This window comes from Chrysemys picta, chromosome 7 (assembly GCF_011386835.1).
Source record: "Chrysemys picta bellii isolate R12L10 chromosome 7, ASM1138683v2, whole genome shotgun sequence".
Taxonomy (NCBI): Eukaryota; Metazoa; Chordata; order Testudines; family Emydidae; genus Chrysemys; species Chrysemys picta.
Window position 1 is genome coordinate 55681431 of NC_088797.1, and position 17265 is coordinate 55698695.

Here is a 17265-nt window from a genome sequence, read left to right on the forward strand (position 1 = left end):
ATAACTTTGGAGAGTTCAGATAAAAATGTGAGCGCATCAGGGATAGTGTAAAAATAGTTTTGAGTAGATAGGCCTGGATAGAAATAGTTCTGAGCAGTTTAGGATCAGGATCAATTGGGATAGCCTGGAGCAACTCAGAACAAATCAGGGGGGCTCAGGGTAGTACAGGAAGAATTAGAGAGGTCTGGGATCTAATTGGGATTGCTAGAAAAAGATTGGGGTAGGTAGTGGCAGCTCAGATTAGATTTATATTCTATCATGGTGGTATCCAAGTGTCAATATGGGTCAAATGGAATAGCTTGGGCAGATGGAAGTAGCTGTGGGCTGGGTGGAATTGATGCTCTAAGCATCTTGGATCAGATCAACACAAACCGAGTTTATTGGGGAAAGTTAGGGCAGTTGTAGACAAATGGGGATAGCTTGGGGGTAGAGTAGAACAGCTAGAAACAGGTTGGAGCAAGTTGGATTCCTTGAGAAGGATCAGGGCAGTTCAAAATGGATTTTGAAGTCTTAGAATGGGTTGGGTGGTCTTGAAGCAGGCTGGATCAGGGCAGCTCAAGAGGTCTTGTGGTCTTCATGCATTTATTTGTTTGCACCACATTCAAAATGCTGGGCTCAAAATGTTGAGGAAATGAGGCAGCCCTTACTCCATTTGGAAATTGCTCTGGGATTTTTAACTTCCTCATGGATGGATGCTCAAGACAGACAGAAGAAACCTTAGTCTAATTTCTCACTTGTTAAATAGGTAAATGACAACTTGGTCTCATCTGAAGGGTGTATTTATTATAGCATGGTGCTAACATCACTGTAGTTGTGATGGAAGAGGTTCTTGCAATCTAAGCCTGTTTCAGGTACATATAATTTCCTGAAAACAAAATTATCTTTTGAGCTGAAATTTCTCATGCCTCTTTTCAAGCCCAATGCTATTTGAGACTCAGACCAGGATCCAGCTCCTAACCATGTTTATTCAAATTTGTGGTCATTAGATGGCAAATGCAGTTTGAATTTTGCATGTTCTTGGGTTGTGCAGCCAGGATTTACAGTAGCACATGAAGCTCTGTGGTTCTTCAGAAAGGCTGCCAAATAGATCAGACCCCTTCTGAGTCCATCTGAATAGTAGGAATTTCTCCTACCCCTTCCATTTGTGATTCTGTTATTACTGGGGTGGTGTACAGCCTGGAGCCACCCTTACTCTTGAATGTTCCCTTCTGTTGTTCCACTGCATGCCTCAAAACTGACTTCCTTTTCTTACTGCAAGCATGTCTCCATGGTGTATGCAGACACTGTCATGTATGTACTTCTATCTGCTCGAATGGATTTTATTGGAAAGGGCTGAGCTGCAGAGGGGATCAGGTAAAATAGGAGGGGGAGTGAGCACTGACCTCCAGCAGCAGCATGACACGTGTTCACAGCACTATAGGCTGAATCATGGGTAGGGTTACCATATTTAAAAAATAAAAAAAAAGAGGACACTCCAGGGGGACCCTGGCCCCACCCCTTTCCCACCCCCGGCCCCGCCCCAACTCCACCCCTTCTCCAAAGTCCCAGCCCTAACTCCGCCTCCTCCCCTGAGCGCCCCGCATTCCTCCTCCTCCCTCCCAGCCACACAAAAAGGGCTGCCTGAGCGCTACCGGCTTCATGGTTTGCCGGCCAGCCCCCAGACCCTGCGCCCCCGGTGCAGCTGGAGCCCGGGAGGGGAAGCGCCCAGCTGGGGGCGCAGGGTCTGGGGGCTGCCCAGCAAACCATGAAGCTGGTAGCGCTCGGGCTTCGGGCAGCCCCCATGCCTCCGGACCCTGCGCCCCCGCCAGGCACGTCCCCTCCCGAGCTCCGGCGGTGGCTGTGCTCCCTGAACTCCTGGGCTCTGTAAGCGCCGAGCTGCCCGAGCGCTACCGGCTTCAGGCAGCCCCCATGCCTCTGGACCCTACGCCCCCGGAGCCCGGGAGGGGAAGTGCCCTGGTAAGCCAGGGAGTATTTTTCCCGGACATGTTCAGCTTTTCGGAAATTCCCCCCAGACGGGGGTTTGATTACCAAAAAGCTGGACATGTCCGGGAAAAACTGGACGTATGGTAACCCTAATCATGGGAATGCATCGTTAAGGCCCTGTTTGCCCTGAACAACTGAATCATTTGAAAGAGCACTGTTTTGCACCAGTTAGGGTGACCAGATGTCCCGATTTTATAGGGACAGTCCTGATTTTTGGGTCTTTTTCTTATATAGGCTCCTATTACCCCCCCCACACACACACACACTCTATGTCACGATTTTTCACATTTGCTGTCTGGTTACCCTAGCACCAGTTGAAGCACAAATGCTTCTATTTAGCCATTCCTTGGGTCTGCTGTAGGAGGTGAGATAGGATGTGAATTTCCAAAGCTATTATCATGCTTCCCAAAACATGCACCATGCAGTTACTTATCTTGTATGTACTTAAGGTTGTGGAGGAGGGATGGGAGAGAGAGAGGGACAGACATGTCCTGGATTGAATCCATTTTTGGTGTAACTTCAGTGGTTAGCTAGAGGATCAATTCAGTTTACTGACCACTGCAGCCATGTTCTTCACAACTGCACGTGTAATATCATAGCTTCGAGGGCTGGCTCACACACTCCAACCTCCTCTATACATGCACTACAAGTTCCCATGGAACTTCCTCATGGAAGCAGCGTAAATGTGGTGAGATATTAATGTGGCTCTGCAGGGTACTGCCACAGCCTGGACACATGGTGAGTTTGACATGACATCACTGCAGCTGTACTACTACCTGGTGGGGTCTGAAGGGATGTAGCTGTGCAGCAGGATTAGCAATAGAACATGATGGGGTTTTTCAATGCAGGAAGACTTGGTGTGGCATTGTTGCAGCCCTAGGCATGATGCCGGTTGATGCAGTCTCCATGTAACAGTAGAGGTGTGGGGGGTGGTTTTCTGTGACCTTGCTGTGTGCCAATCTTTGCACGTAGTGGGCTTTCTGTTACCATCTGACATGGGGGTGGAGGGGGTGGGATCACAACAAGGCAGCAAGGAAGGGGGAGGCAGATGAGGAGTGACGAAGAGGAGGGTTGCAGGATGGCAGGCCACAGCAGGGCTGTAGGGGGTGGGTGTGCAGGTAGGGAAAATGAAGGGGGCTATGGGGTGGCAGGGCACAGAAGGGCTGTGGGAGATGGGGGATGCAGGCGAAGGGCATGGAAATGGGGATGGGGGTTGCTCCATGAGGATGCAGGAGGGGGCATGGAGGTAGGATGCATGTGGCAGGACATTGCAGGGCTGTGGGGGTGCGGAATGCAAGTGGGGGACATGGAGCAGGGATGTGGCAGGGCATGGGAGGGCTTCGGGGGATGCAAGTGCGGGGCACGGAGGAGGGATGCACGTGGCAGGGCACAGAAGCGCTGTGGGATGCATTTGATGGGACACAGCAGGGCTGTGGGGGAGGCAGGCGGGGGGCACAGAGGAGGGATGCATGAGGTGGGGTACAGCAGGGGTAGGGGGTGCAGGCAGGGAGCACAGAGATGGGATGGATACATGTGCCGGGTCACAGCATGACTGCGGCTGGGTGGGAGATGCAGGTGAGGGACACAGGCACAGCAGGGCTGTGGGGGGTGGAAGGATGCAGGTGGGGGCACAGAGGAGGGATGCACGTGGTGGGGCACGGCAGGACTGCTGCGGGGGTGGGGGATGCAGGCGGGGGGTACAGAGGTGGGATGCACGTGGCGGGGCACGGCAGAGCTGCGGGGGGTGGGGGATGCAGGCGAGGGGTAAAGAGGCGGGATGCACGTGGCGGGGCACGGCAGAGCTGCGGGCGTAGGGGTGCAGGCGGGGGCACGGAGGAGGGATGCACGTGGCAGGGTTGCGGGGGGTACACAGGCGGGATGCACGGGGCAGGGCTGCGGAGGGTGGCGGGGTCAGGGATGCACGTTGCGGGACCCGGCGAGGCCGCAGGCAGGGGGCGCTGCGGAGCGCTGAGGGGGCGGAGCGAGGCCCGGCTGCCCTGTGGCAGGGATGGGCGTGGAGCTGGGTCTGTCACTTCTCGCGAGTCGGAACGGGGGTCACGTGGGACCGGGCCTCTCTCACTTTACGGCCCGTCGCGAGGGTCATGGTGGCGCCCGTGTACCCGGCCTGGCTCAGGCGCTTGGCCGCCGGGCGGCAGCAGCAGCGGCGGGCTCCCGCCGTGCGCCCTGCCCGCCCCCTGGTGCTGGCCAACCAGGTGGCGAACCGCCGTCTGCGCCTGGGAGGTGAGTGCGGGGCCGGCGGGACCCAGGTGTCCGGCTGCCCACCCCGGGGGGGGGGCACTGAGGAGTGGCTTACCATCCAACGCAACGCAAACCTCGCTTCTCTGGAACAGGCCCCGGGGCGGGGTCCCCATCCCTGGCAGGCTGGAGACCGGGCGTCTGCCCCAGGAATTCTTGTGAGCTGTTTCTTTGGCCTGTGTCACCCAGCCTGGGGCCCGGCTAGGTTAGGTGCTCACAGGGCTCCCTCCTGGCTTGGAATCTGTGGATGCAGGCGGGGGGCACGGAGTATTGTCTGTGAGCTGCTCCAAGCGTGCGTGCCTGCACACACACAAGGGAGAGAGGCTTGTTGTTGATACATTTACTATAACAAACATTTTTAATGTAAGGTGACTGAAAATGTTTGGCTTTGAAGAAGGAGTCGCCAGCATGAAAATGTGGATAAACACCAGTCTGGGTGGTGATGCTCCCTCTTCCAGTGGCTGATCACTTTTAATCTTTCTGAAACCCCCTTTGGACTAAAGAGGTTGCTGCTGGTGCAGTGTAGCTGCCTCTGGGGAGAGAATAGGGGGTACTTTTATATGAAGAATTTATTTAGGGCTTGATACATGCTGGGGCTCCATAAGAATGATCTAGTATCTTATGTTCTGAAATGCTCTTATGTAAAGAGAAGTAATTTAATTTATTATGTGCTGTTTCTTCTATGATATCACTGGTATTCAGTCATGAACAAATGGATTTACTTATGTGCCAGCTGCTGTGTTCATTACATATAGAATCATAGAATATCAGGGTTGGAAAGGATCTCAGGAGGTTATCTAGTCCAACCCCCTGCTCAAAGCAAGACCAATCCCCAACTAAATCATCCCAGACAGGGCTTTGTCAAGCCTGACCTTAAAAACCTCTAAGGAAGGAGATTCCACCACCTCCCTAGGTAATCCATTCCAGTGCTTCACCACCCTCCTAGTGAAAAAGTTTTTCCTAATATCCAACCTAAACCTCCCCCACTGCAACTTGAGACCATTACTCCTTGTTCTGGCATCTGCTACCACTGAGAACAGTCTAGATCCATCCTCTTTGGAACCCCCTTTCAGGTAGTTGAAAGCAGCTATCAAATCCCCCCTCATTCTTCTCTTCTGCAGACTAAACAATCCCAGTTCCCTCAGCCTCTCCTCATAAGTCATGTGCTCCAGACCCCTAATCATTTTTGTTGCCTGTATATCAACCTTTTTGGTCTGCAAGGAAAAATGATAATAGCCATCCCACACCCATCATCCAGTCTGCCGTATGGAGAGACCTACATAAAACAAATGATTGATTGAAACACTTTGCACTGTGGCCTGGCCTAGGACTAACAGTCAGAGGAAGCAAATTCCACACTTGGATCATTAAATACCCATAGGGTGCTCACTCAATGTTTATAAAATATGCATAAGAAAAGTGTCTTTGAAACTTGGTAAGAACCCCCTTTGGATGGATAGCAAAAGGCTGAAGGCCAAACTGTTACTTCCTCAAATCATGGCCCTAATTTCAGGTGGTTTCTGGGGTATCCAGAAGTGATGTGTGTTTGTAAAGTATGTTATGCACAAAACACTATGTAAATGGTAGACATCAGTAAGACTGATTGGATATCAGATAACTGAAATGGCTCAGATCCTTGGACTGAAAGGGATGCATAGCATCTTGCTGTGAGCAAAGTGATGCTGAGATTTCTTCTCTCCTGTGGTGTGTTTTTTTTTTTTTTTCTTCCCCTCTGCCCCTCTCTCCACCTACTTGTTTTATCCCTCTCTCCTGGGAGTTATGCAACACAGAGGCTGTTAATGTGAAATATTCCTGAGTAACTGAGATTTTTTTACTGCAGTATTTCTTCCTTCCAGAGGCAACGTGTACTACAGAGATATCATTACTGATGGCTTGCTGGAAGCAGAATGAGTTCAACGATTCAGCTTGTGCCAAGGAAATCCAGACATTCTATGACTGTGTGGCAAAGACAGATGTAATTAAAGTCTCTTTGGTTGTCTTAAATTAGTGGCGGGAGGGAGGAAGCCGCCTTCAATTATTCTCGTAATAGTGCCAAGGACACTCACTATGCAATTTAATTTGTAGTGTACTGATCTGGGGGAGGGAGATGATCCACATTAGATAAGACACGCATTGCTTCTTGTGTGTTGGAGAGCATTTGGATGTGAGTAGTTACGTGTTTACCAACCTTTGATGAGTACAGCAGGTGCACTTTCAAACTAAACAGATATTGAGTAAAATATAAAAGGGGGTTTTGATGTCAGTTATAGTCTGATAACTATGGACTCTACAGTAGTGGAGATGTAGAAAACATTTTTCCCCTCTGCACCAAGAGATAGTTTTGAATGAGGGGTGTAAAAGTCTTGGTGCAAGTGATGTACAGTAATCTGTGCTATTAGTTCTGGGCCTGCCATTAGCCCTAATAGAGTGAGCTGCAGACTGATTAATCTGCTTTTTAAACTTGCGAGTTAATGTTGGTTCCTAAAGATGCATGAATGTCTGTGCAACACAGGGGGCAGATTGAGAAGGCAGTGGAACTGGACTCCAAGCTCTGCCCACGAATCCCAGAATAGCTGGATTTTTTCTGCTTGACTGACTTCATAGTAAACAACTCACTGGGATGCATAAGGCAGTTTTGTCTATTAAAACCATTATGCCCAAACTGTCTTCAGACACAGTTAAACTATGATGGAAGGTTATAAGGTTTGTTATGTTGTTTTGGGGCTTTTTTCAACTATAAAGATTAGAAATTTTATTTAAAAAAAAAAAGTTCAGTTACTTCAGAAATACTGGAGCTGATAGACAACTGGTGTTAGTACAGTGTACCAGACAGTACCTGCTCAATCTGACCCTGGGCTTCAGAAACGTTCACTTTCATGTGTAGTGGTAGGATAGGTGGTCTTAATCTGTCACTAGAGAGCAATGGAAATCCAAACCTTCTGGTATTGAAAATGGTAATGAAAATTCAGAAGTCTTATAGAGCCATCCTTGTGGTCATGGGGAAGAAGCCAAAATGTACTTCACAGGGTGATGAGGACCCCATGGAGGTGAAAACTGAGAAATTTGGAGAAAGTGGAGGATCCAAAAGTAGTAAAGCAAAGCATAGACATAGTAAGACTGTGTTCTTACTTAAAGGAACACATTAAATTTGAAATCTAGTCAGTATAAAAAAACCCTCCTAAAACTATTTTTACGTACTACACTTGCCTTTAAGGTGCCACAAGTACTCCTGTTCTACTTGCCTTTAAGTCATTCTACTCTACTGTGTGAAAGATTTGTATAAACAGGAAACTGACTAGATATGAAGCACTGTCAAATTCCAAAGTAAACAAATTGAAAAATAGAGAACAATATTTTTAACTCCCACACTGGCACTGTTTCAGTAAACCTAGAAGTTACTTATAACAGTAGTAAACTAAAAAATTGAAAGCTGTTTGGGTTTTTTTTTAAGTTGACAGTGCTCTTTAACTTCATAATTTCAAATGAGAGACAAGGTGGGTGAGGTAATCTTTTATTTGACCAACTTCTGTTGGGGAGAGAGAGAGAGAGAAGCTTTCAAGCCACACAGAGCTCTTCTTCTTCAGGTGTGGAAAAGGTACTCTCAGCAGCACAGCTAAATGCAAGATGGAACAGATTGTTTAGCTTAAGTAATTAGCGCACATTCTGAGGAACCATTCAAGTAGAGTGGTCCATTAACTCCTCTGCAGTCATAGGATTAAAAGGGGGGTTAGTGGGTTACAGATTGTTGTAAACCAGCATTTCTCAAACTGGGGTCTGAGAGGCTACTCCAGGGGGTCTGCAGGCCCCCTGCTGTTTAACTCTTCCCCCTCTCTCCCTCAACTTCCCCCTCCCTCTCAGTGCCTCCTGCACACTGTTCCCTGGCATGCAGGAGATGCTGGAAGGGAATGGGGAGGGGGTAGGAAGGGGTGGGGCCTTGGGGGAAGGGGTGGAGTAGGGGTGGGGTCTGGGGCTGAGCTGGGGGCTTGGGGGCACCTGAAATTTTTTAAATCAAAATGGGGGTCCTCGAGTTGCTAAAGTTTGACAACTGCTGTTGTAAACCATAAATCCAGTGTCTTTCTTAAGGCTGATTTTTAGTGTCTAGCAATTATGAATTTAAGCTCCCAGGCTCATCTTTTGAAAGTGTTGTGCTTCCTTTGAGGGTGAGGGCTGATAGGTCAGATATAGAGTGATTGCTTTGTGGAAGGTGTTCATTCACAGGTGATGGGGTGCTTTTGTTTTTTATCATTTTCCTGTGTGACTTCATTCAAGAGCGTAGTGATTGTCTGGTTTCACCCACATAGTTATTTGGGGCATTTAGTGCACTGGATGAGGTACACCACATGTTGTGATTGGCATGTGCAGGATCCATGGATCTTACAAGGTGCATTGTGGGGGGTGTTGATCATTGAATCAACCTTGAATGGTCTCTTAGATTATATGCTAGCTACTTACACTAAATAGTCTGATCCATCTTGCATTTAGCTGTGATGCTCAGAGTACTTTTCCCACATCTGAAGAAGCGTTCTGTGTGGCTTGAAAGTTTTGTCTCTCTCACTAACAGAAGTTGGTCCAATAAAAGCTATTACCTCACCCACCTTGTCTCTCTAATATCTTGGGACCAACACAACTTCAACTACTGCTGCATTTCAAATAGACAGCAGTCACTGGCTTCTGAAAGCAATCCTTAGGATTATCCAGGCAATTGGTACCATTTCATCTCACTCAGTGGGCAGATGATATGCTTTTGAAATGACTGTATCATTAGAAGTATGGCTGGGGTATGTGTATGAATCACTTCAGCAAATAAAGGAGGCTAATTCTTTGTGTTTCAGGTGGAGCACAAGGAAAGACTTAAACAGGAGTCCCTGGGCCAGATGGGAAACTTCACTCCAAAGACAGTGAACAAACTGTTGAGAAGGTTCCCTAATATCACAGATGATTTTTAAAGGAAGACTTGCTTTCCCAAGTAACTAGAGACCAGTAGCTAAAGCTGGTATCATCTTTAGAGAAGGAGTTAAAAGTAGTGATCAGCGAGCATTTGGGGTTGATAGTGGGCTGTCAGCATTCCTCAGGGGTTCTTGACTTGAACATTTCTTTGGGGGTGGGGTCACTTTCTCCATTAGTTGAGATTGTTCTATGGGATCACAGGGTCTTGTGATGACAGGATGGATGTTTGCTAAGGGTTACTCAATCAGCCATAATGTGGTCTTGAGTCTTGCTTCATTGTGAAATAAAGCCTTCTAAGGAATGAAATAAATGAATTGTTTTCACAACTAGGATGTGAACAGCGCTTGTGTGTGTTAGCACATGCAGACTCTACAGCAAGCCTCCTGCCTGACTTGAGTTGCTGGTTTGTGACCCAAAATTGAGTTAACTTACAATTGATGAGAATGGTAAAGGTGTGCTTCACTAGATGTCTATTAATCTTTCTTCTCTTAGCCCTTGACAATTTTGGACCTTCCATTAATCTATGAAGAATGACACAAATCTAGTACCAACTCCCAGAGTAGCATCCTTTTTTCATAGAATATCAGGGTTGGAAGGGACCTCAGGAGGTAATCTAGTCCAACCCCCTGCTCAAAGCAGGACCACTCCCCAGACAGATTTTTTTTTTTTTTTTTCCCCAGATCCCTAAATGGCCCCCTCAAGGATTGAACTCACAACCCTGCGTTTAGCAGGCCAATGCCCAAACCACTGAGCTATCCCTTCCCCCTTTTTACCACAGAATATATTGGTGGGGAAGATATCAAATGTGACTTCCACCAAGGCACTTCTAGTTTAGACCACCTGCTTTTCAGGGGAGAAAAACAAAGGGTTTGCCATGCTCTGTTCTTAGCTGTCGTATGGTAACTTCACACAAGAAGACCTGGCCTGGATAGCTTATTATAGTTGACATAATTTATGTCACTCAGGGGTGTGAATAAACCACTCCCCTGAGCGACATAAGTTACACCGACATAAGTGCTTGTTCACAGCACTATGGCGACGGGAGAGCTTCTCCCACCGACATAGCTTCTGCCGCTCACAGAGGTGGTTTTTTTTTTTTTTTATGCCAATGAGAGAGCGTTCTCCCGTCAACATAAAGCGTCTTCACCAGACGCGCTGCAGTCACGCAGCTGTATTGGTACAACTGGGTCGCTGCAGCACTGCATGTATAGACATGGCCTTAGTGGACAATAGAAAGAGGGAGGGGGCATAGCACAGATGTAACAGTAATAAGATAATGTTACCTAAATTCGTTTCTGCTGTTACTTGTATTACAGGAGTGCCTAGAGGCCCCAACCAAGATCAGGTCCCTGTTGTGCTATATACTTTATTTACAGACAGACCCTGCCCCAATCAGCTTACACTCCACGTGGACAGGACAAAACAAGTAGTGAGAGAGGAAGCAGGAACAGAATGGCAAAGTGACTTATCAAAGATGACACAGCAGGACAGAGTGAGGAATTGAAACAAGGTCCCCAATTCCCAGTCTGGTGCCCTTCCCACTGGAGAATTTTTGTTCAGTCTGATAGTTCCAAATTGTGGTTTTCTCTAACTATAAATTCATGATCATTGGTTGCATTGGATTGTCCCACAGCCTAGCCAGTATAAGATGGCAGACATTACTTGTTGGCATCATGGGTCTTGAAGGGGAATCTGAAAGAGAAAGAGGATGATGTCCCTACCTGTTGGTTCAGGGAGGAAGTTCTGTGTATAAGGGCACACCTCTCACCTGGCCTGGATTTTGTGGTGCATTCTGCATTTCAGGGTTGGTCTCCTTGGCCCACAACACTGCCAAGCCAGATGATGTTCTGTGGATGAGAGACTTGTCAAATACCCTTTGGTTAAATAGAATGTGCACTAAGCTGCGAGCAAAGAGGCTGTGAATTCTCAGATCACCTCTCCCCCTGACTGGTCTGTCTATTCTGTACTCTAAAACCTTTAGTATTGAGCATAGCCTCATGCCCCTTACTCAGGTGGAGAGACAAGTATCTTGTTCTAAATGTATCTGATATGAACATCAACAAATAGCCTTTTATTACAGGATAGGGTGAAAAAGAGGGAACTCATCAGTGTTTTGTTTTGTTTTTTGTTTTGTTTTTCCTTCACCCTTCATCTCAAATAATTCATTCAAGTGACTTTAACTGTATGTTCCATGCTAACTAATCCCTGATTTTACAGTTGGATTAGTAAATATGCAGTGCTTGTCACTGATGTAGTTGCCTTCTCTGATCATTTCAAGCTCTGCTATATCTTTACCATAGCCATAGTATGCCAGACTTGGGTCTTACAGTTGCTAAAGTATGGAATGTGCTCTGTGTTTTTTTTTTTTTTTTTTTCCATTAATGCACTTAGGCATTACAATACTTGTTATTTGTTTAAAAACTACTTTTGACAGTTCACTTGGCTCTGGATTTGATGCTGTGATCATTAAGTGTTGATGCTGACTGTGTCCTGGGCAGTTATAGCTGCTGTGATCACCCTCTATCTGACTATTACACTTGTAATTAAGCAGAGTGTCTGGGGTGTTGAGACATTTACTTGCTCGCTAACAGAAAAAGTCCCTGGGATGCTTACTGTGTGTAACTGTGCAGAGGATGATTATCTCCTCTTAATGAGTTCTGTGGGAGCACTGCTGGATGATGTACATGGTGATATTGCTGGATCATGGAAGCTGGATGTACGTGTTAGATTCTGCTGCTCCATGTAGCACCACAGACTTTCTCAAGAGTGCCTCACCTTCATAGTAGGGAAGTGGGCAAAGTGATAATTAAATGAAAGTTTACTTATCAGTTTTTCCCTCTCTAAGTAAGATTTATAGGATTTAAGCAAACCTGTTGGAATTCCTTGATCTTATTCTCCCTGTTTCTTCCACTCACCTTACAGCCTGGCTATCACCAGCTCTGGGCATGATTGCGCTCTTAAATTCCTCTTATCATTTTATCTCATAAGGTGTATGGAGGAGGCAAGAGGTGTATCTCTTTACTTCTCTGAACACAAACAGTGATCTCGTAGGAGGCAGGAAATCATTCAGAATTCCTGAGGAGTACACAGACATGAAGGCATGGGGTAACTTTCTTCTTGCACCCATTCTACCTTTGATGGGTGTGAGTAATGGCCTAAGGTAATGCCTGTAACTTGTAGGCTCACTGACTTCTGGGCACAGTGCCAACGGGGTCTGTATTGATATAGTGTGGACTTGCTAAATAATAGGTGTGATTATTCAGATTTATTTTAATACCTTCGCGCTTCAACCTCTCTCTTGTGGAAGGGGATATCCCTTGACATCCCCACAGCACATTCATGTCACTAGAGTCTTAGAAGGAAGAGAATAACTTGACTCTTTGGCTGCTAAACATTCTCTTCTCTCCCTGCCATCCACCCACCCAAACAACAGTCACAGGGAAATCCACTGCACTACAGTTATGGTTCAGGCAGCAAAGCTGATCTGGATTAACTGGCTCGATTAGTTACAAGCACATAGATGAGGAGGTTGGGGAGCGGGGGTGTACAGCTCCTGTGTTAGGGTGTGTGACCTCCACATTACTGAGGAAGTAAAAGATTGCCTCTCAAGGATATGAAGTCAGTGACACTTCCTGATCTTTAAACAAATGATGTTCTCTGTGCTGAGCCCACAAGAATGAGGGACTAAGGCTATGTCTACACTACCCAGCTTTTGTTGCTACAGCTGTGTTGCTAAAAGTCATGCAGTGTAGCCACTGTTTGTCTGCTCTCCTACCGACATAAAACTTCCACCCCCAAAGACCAGCATTTGAGTTGTCAGCAGGAGAGTGCTCCTGACGACAACGCGCTATTCACACTGGCACTTGTCATGGCAAAACTTTTGTATTTTTGGGGGGAGGGGAAACACCTCTGAAAGACAAAAGTTTTGTCATTCAATTACCAGTATAGACAGCCTAAGTCCCAAAGCTTGAGGCAATGAATTCAGGAGGAGTCTTGCCGTTGACTTCCATATGAACAGGATTTGACACTACGGTAGCAGCAGAAAGCAATTCCACCTCCCTCCTTCACAAAGGGGGATTGAGATTGACACTACGCCCCATATTCTTCAGAGAAATAGTTATAATGTGATTATAGCATATCTAAGATGTATTTTATGCAAGATGGGTTGTGTGAGATCATTGGAAAGGTTATGATTTACTAAATATGATCATCCTCATTTGTATGCATGTATCATTTTGGTATCTGAAGTTAGGTCTATGCACCTATTACAAATGTGTTTACACCTGGTGAATGCCCATGAGACAGAATACAATCAGTCTAGATTGCTGGCTGGAAAGGGCCATCAGGAAAAACGATAGCATCTTCAAAGACCTAATCTCCCACCTTCCTGGAAAGCCTTCCTGTGTATGCTGTAAATAGACTGAGTTATGGCTGCAGGGCCATGTGATCATGTCTCCTGATACTGGACTCCATGATAAAATTAGTACTTTTCCATTGACGGGGGTGGGGGGTGGGAATCACACTGTAAGACAAAGGATTCCTGCCATATGTAAAATCTATTTAAGGCAGGGGAATGACATAATCATGGTTCCTTCTTCATTGTCTGCCTGCCCAAGATGACTGCCTAAGACTGAACTGGGGAAGAAAGGATTGAACCTAGGCTGGAGGGTGTCTTGTCTGTGAAAGAAATACCTGGAGTTTTAAGCTGCAAGCAAGAGCAGCTTGCCTTCAAGAACCTCTGCAATCTGCCTAAAACAACATTTTAGGGTGAGAATTTGCTAGTTATAACCAGTTTCTTTAGAATATTAAGCTTAGCTTGTGTGTTTTGTTTCATTTGCTAGGTAATCTGCTTTGATCTATTTGCTATCCCTTATACTCACTCAAAATCTATCTTTTGTAGTTAATAAACGTGTTTTTGTTTTCTCTAAAACCAGTTTGTGGAATTCATAATGGGGAGGGGGGGACAAAAGGCTGTGCATATCTTAGAATCATAGAATATCAGGGTTGGAAGGGACTTAAGGAGGTCATCCCTGCTCAAAGCAGGACCAATCCCCAACTAAATCAATCTCCCTTCACATTGAGGAAGGGGACGAATTTCAATGAGCTTACGCTGCATAGTTATCTGTGCCTCACAAGATGATATAATTTTGGGTTTACATTCCAGAGGGGATATGCACTTGAGTGCTGGGTAATTCCTTAGGTGAGCTTTCTCATGCAGAGCTGATCTCAGCATCTGTGTGAAACTGCAGCTAGGCATGTTCCTACCTGTTTGTGTGCTGGTAAAGCCTGAGGGCTTGGCTGATTTGCCTCAGCAATACAATGTGAAGGGAGCCCAGCTGGTGGGACAGGTGGGCTCAGTGGTACCCCAATTCCAAGTGGCACCCCAGGGGAAACCCATCACAGGGATGTTGCACCTCTAAGGGGAAGACCTTAATCCTGAGCTGTGCTCATTCAGTGCCCACAAATAGGTCAAAGGGAAGGATAACTCTGTTTCTGTGGGGGCAGAGCAATGTGCAGTGTGGGGGCAGTTCATCAGTGCTATGGTTACTGCTTGCCACTACTATGGAGGAGACCAGGATCAGCTCCTCAGGCCAATAGCACTGCAGGGGAAGGGAAAGCTTTTCCTTGCTCAGAGGGGTCAGTGCAGATCATATAGGAGCAGCATGGGTAGGTTGGCTCTGGAGGGATTCTAGTCTGCTGGCTATGGCTGAAAGGTTTGTCCCACAAAGGGACCAAGGGATGTGCTTTAATCAAAGGGGGTGGGATTTCTCTACAGATACACACTGGACTGAGGTGATTTGCACCTAGTTAGGTCTTGTCTACACGGGAAAGTTATAAAGTAAGGTGAGGACTTTAACTTGTATAGCCCCCTCTCCTCCCATTTGGACACTTATTTTAGTATAAAATAGCCCTTTTCAGTTTAGTTTGTCATTTTGGACAACCAAGCTGAAAAAGCCACTCTTATCGGAAATAAAGGTGTCCACAGGGGGAGTAATCCTGAAATACTATAGTGGTTTAATGATACCAGTGTAATTACTCGGGTACAACTGGTAAAACTTTCCTGTATGGACAAGCCCTGATCTCACTTGGACAGCAGCAGAGTACAAAATGGTGTGTTCTGGTGGGTAGGGAAAGGGCAGATGGGCAAAACCCAAAGGCTTCCAATGGCCAAAGTCCGTTTCATTTGCTACCACATGTTTGTTTCCTTGATGCAGTTGCCAAATTAAAATAGTGTCAGGTCTCAACAAGAGTGAAATTGTAGCCCTGATAACAGTCCATTGCAGAGAGGCACATGCTGCAAGTTCAAGTGTCTCATTGTCTCTAGATCGTTGGGCTCAACAGGAACTGATCAATGACTCCATGTCTAGTTGGCAACCGGTATCAAGTGGAGTGCCCCAAGGGCTGAGTTGCCGTTTTACTCGCTCAGTTTGAGCACACTCCTCCCCTCAGCTTGCATTAATAAAAGCAGCCCTAGAACTCTGAAATCCATGGGCAGTGAGTATTGTAGGCCGGGGGAGGCTGAACTTCCCCAAACAGCCAGGCGTGGCCCCGCCCACACTCTGCCCCCAGACTCCCTCTTCCATGGCCCAGGCTGGCTGGGGCAGCGCCACCCACCTAGTGATCTGGGGCTGGAGGCTCTGCAGCCGCGCTGCCCGGCTAGGGTTACCAGGCGTCCGGTTTTCGACTGGAATGTCCAGTCGAAAAGGGACCCTGGTGGCTCTGGTCAGCACCGCCGACCGGGCCATTCAAAGTCCAGTCGGCGGTGCTGCAGGTCGAAGTCAGGCTAGTCCCTTCCTGTCCTGGCACTGCGCTGCACCCCGGAAGCGGCCAGCAGGTCCGGCTCTGGGCACTGCCTCCGCCCTGAGCACTGGCTCCACACTCCCATTGGCCGGGAACTGCAGCCAATGGGAGCTGGGTGGTGGTGCCTGCGGGTGAGAGCAGCACGTGGAACCTCCAGGTCCCCACCTCCCCCCACCTAGGAGCCGGACCTGTTGGCCGCTACCGGGGCGCAGCGTGGAGTCAGGGAACCTGCCTTAGCCCCACTTACCAGGAGCCGCCTGAGGTAAGCCCACACCCCAACCCCGAGTCCCAACCCCCTCCCCAGCCCTGAGCCCCCCCCCAAACCCGGAGCCCCCTCCTGCATCCCAAAGCCCTCATCCCCAGCCCCACCCCAGAGCCTGTACCCCCAGCCGGAGCCCTCACCCCTCTGCACCCCAACCCGCTGCCTCAACCCACAGCCCCCTCCCGCACTCCGAATCCCTCATTCCCGGCCCCCCCCAGAACCCGTACTCCCTCCCACACCCTAACCCCTTGCCCCAACCCGCAGCTCTCTCTCACATTCCAAATCCCTCAGCCCCACCCCCAGCCTGGAACCCTCTCCTGCACCCCAAACCTCTCATTCCCAGCCCCATTCCAGAGCCTGCACCCCCAGCCGGAGCCCTCACTCCAACCCCCTGCCAGCCCAGTGAAAGTGAGTGAGGGTGGGGGAGAGCAAGCCACTGAGGAAGAGGGAATGTAGTGAGTGGAGGGTGGGATCTCAGGGAAAGGGCGGGGCAGGGAGTTTCGGTTTTGTGCAATTAGAATGTTGGCAACCCTATGCCCGATCGTGTGGCACTCCGGGGCTGGGGGAGCTCGGCCGGGGCTGGGGCAGGGGTGTCAGCTGCAGTGGGGGTGCTCTGGGCTCCTGTGGGGGAAGAAGGGGCAAAAGGGGAGAGGCGAGGCCTCCGGCAGAAGGGGACGGGCTGGGGGTTAGCCTCCCCCAATGGCCGGTTCACCAGCCGCCCGTGCTGAAATTCCTTTCTTCTCTTCCCCTCCCTGCCACTGCTGCTTTCTGTAGCAGGGCCCTGCTAGGGGAAGAGCCCACTAGGATGACCAGACAGCAAGTGTGAAAAATCGGGACAGGGGATGGGGGGGGGGGGGGGTAATAGGAGCCTATATAAGAAAAAGCCCCAAATAGCGGGACTGTCCCTATAAATCGGGACATCTAGAGCCCACTAGGGTGAGGCTCTGGTTTCAGCCTCTCTTCTTGTCTGCCTTCTGCCTCTCTGTCTGCTTGCTTAGTGCTGTCAGTTCAGAGAT

At 48.3% G+C, this 17265-nt stretch overlaps 1 protein-coding gene across 1 annotated transcript; it reads left to right on the plus strand.

The window, feature by feature from the left end:
• The first annotated feature begins 4020 nt into the window (after positions 1–4020).
• Positions 4021–14116, plus strand: CHCHD1 (coiled-coil-helix-coiled-coil-helix domain containing 1). The gene is made up of 3 exons (XM_065551496.1): positions 4021–4224; positions 6096–6214; positions 9072–14116. The coding sequence occupies exons 1-3, from the start codon at positions 4086–4088 to the stop codon at positions 9183–9185; spliced, it is 372 nt and encodes a 123-aa protein (XP_065407568.1). The 5' UTR covers positions 4021–4085; the 3' UTR covers positions 9186–14116.
• Positions 14117–17265: the final 3149 nt, after the last annotated feature.